This window comes from Pteropus alecto, unplaced genomic scaffold, assembly GCF_000325575.1.
Source record: "Pteropus alecto unplaced genomic scaffold, ASM32557v1 scaffold97, whole genome shotgun sequence".
NCBI lineage: Eukaryota > Metazoa > Chordata > Mammalia > Chiroptera > Pteropodidae > Pteropus > Pteropus alecto.
In genome coordinates, this window is record NW_006439713.1 from 1,376,696 (window position 1) to 1,382,464 (window position 5,769).

General features: G+C 58.3%; 1 protein-coding gene across 1 annotated transcript in view; it reads left to right on the plus strand.

The window, feature by feature from the left end:
- Window positions 1–5,769, plus strand: part of TMPRSS2 (transmembrane serine protease 2) — an 18,351-nt gene that overhangs the window by 6,541 nt on the left and 6,041 nt on the right. The window contains exons 3-7 of the mRNA XM_025050218.1: window positions 203–289; window positions 927–1,046; window positions 1,543–1,669; window positions 2,672–2,782; window positions 5,253–5,296. Coding sequence (XP_024905986.1) covers window positions 203–289; window positions 927–1,046; window positions 1,543–1,669; window positions 2,672–2,782; window positions 5,253–5,296 — 489 coding nt within the window. The remainder of the gene's footprint in view (window positions 1–202; window positions 290–926; window positions 1,047–1,542; window positions 1,670–2,671; window positions 2,783–5,252; window positions 5,297–5,769) is intronic.

Here is a 5,769-nt window from a genome sequence, read left to right on the forward strand (position 1 = left end):
TCCTCTGTAAAAAAAAAGGCGTAGCGTTTAGTGCTGGGGACAGTTAAGACCTCCCAGGACGCGTTCTGGAAATCGAAAGTCACACTTTCAAGTGCATGAGAAATCATTATTTCTCGATATGCTGTGTGCATAAAATTTGAGAGCAGGACCCCAGAAAACAAAACCTTTGCAGCTAACTCGGGAATTTGCTGCTTTTTCTCAGGGACTAGGAAAGCGCTGTGCATCGCCTTTGCCCTGGGGACCGTCCTCGTGGGAGCCGTGGTGGCTGCTGTCTTGCTCTGGAAGTTCAGTGAGTGTGGGTCGGACACCCCGAAGCTGGAGGGGACGTGGCACGAGGCGGGGGCCGGTGCCCGGCTGTCTGCGTGTGCTGAGCCTTCGGCCCTCCTCGCTGGGCCGCCCCCACCCACAGCCCTTCCTGAAGCTTCTGTCTTAGAAGACAAGCTGTCTTCTCTTTCGGTGTCATCAGTTATGGTGATGCATGAATAACCACCGGAAGCAGACGCTCTCGTTTGCCGGGTTGCGAGCTTTGTCCTAACCTCTGGGTTGTCGCAGTCCCATGGTTTGGGGTCCCAGGTGCCACCTGACACTCATGAGCACAGACTCCCCACTTTGGGGCCACCCCGGTCCCCTGTATCGCAGAGCACAGCAGGGGCCACCTCCTTTAACCCCAGCCCAGGTCTCCTCCATCAGCCCGGGGCACTGCAGACTCACCTGACCCACCTGTGTGGCAGAGCGGAAGTGGGGGGAAGCGGAGGGCCGGAACCTTCCCACTGGCCCCAGAGAGGCCCACCGGCCCTGCTTCGCTTGATATGTCCGCAGCAAGGACACGTCCCCTCCGTATTCAGACCGAGGGGGAAGGTTCTTCCCTTCGTTACGGTTTCTTTGGTTTCTGAGCCTAACCGACATCTCTCTCCCATCTCTGCAAGTGGACAACAAGTGCTCCGTGTCCGGGATGGAGTGTGGCTCCTCAGGGACCTGCGTCACTGCCTCTCAGTGGTGCGACGGGGTCCTGAACTGCCCCAGCGGGGAGGACGAGAACCGGTGTGGTGAGTCGGGGGACTGTGCACTTGGCCTTGGGAAGGCACCGCCCTGCCCTGCCCTGCCCTGCCCTGGGGACACCAGCGCCTGGGGTCCACCCTGTACGGGGCACGATGGTGCAGGCCTGTGTCCCTCACATGGACCCCTGGTGTGCGGCAGCTGCGTCCGCGTGCCATTCCCTTTTATGGCCGCGTGTCACCCCGCCGTGCGCACGGGCCACATTTTGTGTGTCGTCCGTCGGCGGACGCCTGCGTTGTTTCTGCCTTTCAGCTGTGCAAACCGCCGCCGGTGGACAATGGCGTATAAGTTTTGTCTGTTTTCAGTCCTTTTGGGTACAGAGCACTTTTTGAGGAGAGACTAGATTTTCAGCATCCTTCCTGTGTGGTCCTCACCCTCAGGAACCCGGCAAGGCCACCTCCGAGCCTTCGCGTCCCAGGGCGGGTGGGGCTCACGTGGCGACTGGGGTGACTGCCGGAAGCTCACGGAGCATCTCCCATTTTGCAGTTCGCCTCTATGGACCAAACTTCATCCTTCAGGTGTACTCGTCCCAGAGGAAGTCCTGGCACCCCGTGTGCCAGGACGATTGGAGCGAGAGCTACGGGAGGGCGGCGTGCCAGGACATGGGCTACAGGTGAGCCGGAGCCCGCGGCCTCGGGGGGGCTGGGGCTCCGTGATGACGTGAGAAGGGCCATTGTTCCTCTCCGTGCCCCACGGGAAGTTGTCTCCTTCCCAAAGCCGATTTGGGGAACCAGCTCTCTCCCCCCGCATCTAGTGACGTGGCTCCCTGCCACCCAGCGCTGCCTTGACCTCCATCCACTCCTGGTTACTCAGAACCGCCCAGTGCTGCGGTCACCAGGGTCCGGCCTGCTGACCGAGGGCCTCCCTGCGTGGGGGCTGGGGTTGGGAGTTGAGTGGGGAGAGCTGGGTGGGGGAGGTCAGCAGGATTAGATACTGCATGACCTTCACGGCATGCACATGGGAGGCCTCGAAGCTTTTTGAACAGGAGAGAAGTGATCATCGGATTCATACCTAAGAGAGCCTGTCTCTGCACACAGCACCCAGAAGGCGGGAGGGGAGGAGGGAGAGGCCCCTCCCGCAGAGTCCCCGCCGGGGGCTCACCACGGCATCTCTGGGGCATGCTCGGAAGTCATCTGGCCTCACGGGGAAGAGCCGTGGGGTTTTGTTACTGCCCCCTCTAACTTGGCGTGGCCCGGTATGACTTCTGTGCAATTCTTGGGCGCTTTCCATAGGCCGGTTTTCAAAATGGATTACCGCTTGCTCAAAACCTGAATGAGAGAGTGGGCACTCCCACCACGGTTCAGGACCTGTGTTTACAACTGCGGGCATTCTAACACCTGTGCATTGGGTTAGATCACGTGTGTTCATTTCTCTATCCAAACTGGATTAGAAACAGGGCCGACGGAGGGCTTTGACCTGACGCTTTGGGGTCACCGGATGGGAAGATGGTTACAACACAGTCATCTGATTGGAATTTGGGATTTTGTTTTCCGAAACGCGAAGGCACTCCTCTTCATCCGGACATCATGCAAGAGACGTTTTATTAGATGGCGTAGGACGTGTGGCTGCTTACGACCGAACCACCACTTTAAATAAGATTTTCTGTCTCTTACAGGAACAGTTTTTACACTAGTCAAGGAACAGCAGATGACAGCGGGGCCACCAGCTTCATGAAGATCAACAGAAGTGCAGACGACACCGACCTCTATAAAAAACTCTACCACAGGTACCGGGGCTCCCTTTTCTCCCTGGGAAAGAGCTGCAGTGGGAAGACTGGGGCGCACGGCAGGGGGCGCTGTGGGGTCTGGCCGCTCTGAGCTGCAGCGCGGGGTTTGGCCGAGGAGACTGGAGCGTGAGCAGGACCTGTCGCCTTGAGTGGCTCCGGGGCCGCGGCTGGGGGACGCGGCTGGGGGACGCGGCTGGGGTCTGCGTGCCCTTTCGTTTCTTTCTTCTGCCCTCGAGGCTGTTGGACGGCGCTGCGGAGCTGCGAATTCACGTCACTGATTTTCTTCACGCTCCATACCTTAGAGGCGCACCTACTGTGTGTCAGAGAGTGTCTCCAACCCGAGAGAGCACCTCGGGGCCCCAGAGGGGTGACCAGCTCACCCTGGTTGCCCGGGACTTCGTCCTGCTCCTCAGAGCTGTCAGTCCCAGGTGGCAGTGATGGTCGGTCCCCAGCCCCAACCCTGGTGTCAGATGATGTCCAGTGAGGCGGCGGATGGGACACCTAGCTCAGTTCAGCCACCGCTTCCTGTACCTCCAAGCCGACTTGCGGTCCTGGGCGGGTCACAGTGTGTCCTGTGGGTGGAAATGAACCCAAACAAGTCACGTGATTGACGGCCTAATTGGTTAGGAGGGTAGGGAAGAGGGCCGGGCGGGCCTGAGCTACTGGTCTTGTTTTGCGTGTTTGAAACGCTTGCAGTCTTTCTGGGATCCTTATGATCTGCATGGTCTTTAGTGTAAAAGACAGTGTCCTTTGTGCAAGCCTTCCTCAGCGCCCGGGTCCCCGTCACTCCTCCCCAGGTGGCTAGCCAGGCCTTGACCTCCGTGCCAGGCCAGGTGCCCTTCTAGGGGAGAGCAGACTCATCACTCAGCCCCTCCTTTCCTGTGAGTAGGCAGCGGGGAGCAGGTTTGCATGCCTGGTGGCCGCTGGCTGAGGTGCCCGGCGGGTGACTTCCGCCTGAGCCTGGCTGTCCCAGGGAATGTGACGGGATGAGGCCAGGAGGAACGTTCGCTGCCAGGTGTACCCATCAAAACAGTGGGGCTGCGGTTAGCTCGTCACAGAAACTAAACACAGCTGCCTGGGCCCTTGGGGAATGCCGGGTGTCTCTTTGCCTTCCCTGGTGACACGGATTCAGGGCTGAGCCGGGGAGGGGAGGCTGCGGTCTCGGCTCTCGGTGAGAGCCGGGGGAACACACGCAGCCGCTGGCTGCAGCGTCTGGTAGAAAGGAGAGAAGGCCACGTGGCGTCTCGTACACGTGCCGGGGGTGGGGAGACGTCTTTCTTGTTGATTTCCAGAGTCACCCTTTGGTACCCAAGTCTCTCTGTGCCCAGTGGGGGCTCGTCTGGGCGGCCGCTGTGTGCCCCGTGCTGGTGGCTGCTCAGCGGTGCTTCCGTGTGGAGGAGAATTGATCTTAAGATGCTTAGAAAACATCTCTTCATGGGGATGCGTCTTCTCTTGGCACGGCCCTGCCCCGCAGCCAAGATGACCAGGACATACCTGTAGCCCTTGGACCTAGGGGTGGGGGTGTCTCAGTAGGCGGGTGTCGTAAAGGACTTCTAGGGTTTGGCCTTGTGCCGGGTCGTTTGGGGGAAGGTTGAGGAAGCAGGGTGCTGCTTGCTCTGGATTGGATGCTGTCAGGAAGCCAGGCTGGTTCTTGGATTGGTGTCTTGATGCTTTTTTTCTAGAAGGAGGGTGGCCTGAAGCAGGCTACCTCTGGGATTGGCAAAGGCGCTGTGGTCACTGGTGTTAGAGCAGCGGGGCTGGCGGTCACCGTTTGGACCTGTGCAGATGGGACTGGGCAGCGGGCGTGTTTGTATCCCGCTCCGGCACGTCACAGTGCTCCGGCCCGATGCCGGTGCCCTGTGGCACTGTGTCCGTGTGAATGCATGGGTGTCGGGGCAGTGTCCCTCCTCCTCAAAAAGAGAGTTCACGCCTCAGTCATTTCTCCTCCATCTCTGATCTGAAAGGTTTACCTCCCCAACCAGAAATTTTGCTTCTGCTCCCGGGCAAGTAATTGATTGTATTGTTTCCCGGGCAATAAATGCAATGCATTGTGGGAAACCACAGTTTACACATGGCTTCCTTAGGAGGTTAGAGGACGATTTTGAATTCCGAGAATGCAAATAACGGATGATGTTATCGCGTGCTCATTACCTTCACAACCGCCCTGGGAGTGGGTGCTAGTATGAGCCCATTCTGCAGGTGGGGAAACCGAGGCACAGAGCATTTCAGCACCTTGCTCACAACCACACATATGGGATTTGGACCCTGTGCTCAGTGTCTGCTTGTCCCATTGTCCCCCATATAGATTTACTTCCCTTATTTGAATCTTCAGTTGTGGACCTTTCTACGCTTGGGGGTGAGGGCGGGGCAGGGCACTGAGCACACTGCAGAAACCGTTCATTGCTAAGTATTTTGAGAGTCGAGTGTCTCCTCGTTTATTGTGACCACGATTTTCCCTCTTCCTTTGCAGTGATGTCTGTTCTTCAAAGACAGTGGTTTCTCTGCGCTGTATAGGTGAGTCTTGGTTTTCCTTTTTGTGTTTCTAAATAAGAGACATTCTACACCATCAGACGCGTATCCGCTGCGTCTTTGGGGATGTGGAGAGAGAAGGGGCCCAGTCTTGTGCCACTTTGAGGTGGAGCTGGAGGCCCGTGGGTGCCCCATTCTTTGTTCAGATTACTCATGGTCCCCCAGCCTTTTACCGGCGGGGAGGAGGGGAGGGTGCCATTTCTGTGCCCCTTCTCTGGGACGGCCCTGTCCTCTTCCCTATGGGATCTTGGTCCTGAAGCTCAGCTTTTCTGATTGAAGAGGTGAGCCTAGCAGATACTCCCGGTGGACACATGTCCCAGTGGGCTTGGCAGTAACTTCTCAGCCAGGCTGTGCTTAAGCTTCCTTAGGGACCAAGAAGACATGTGCCTTCCCCAGCCCCGCCCCCTCCCTGGCCCCGCCCCCAGTTGTGCCCCCTCCGCGCCCACCCCCGCCCACAC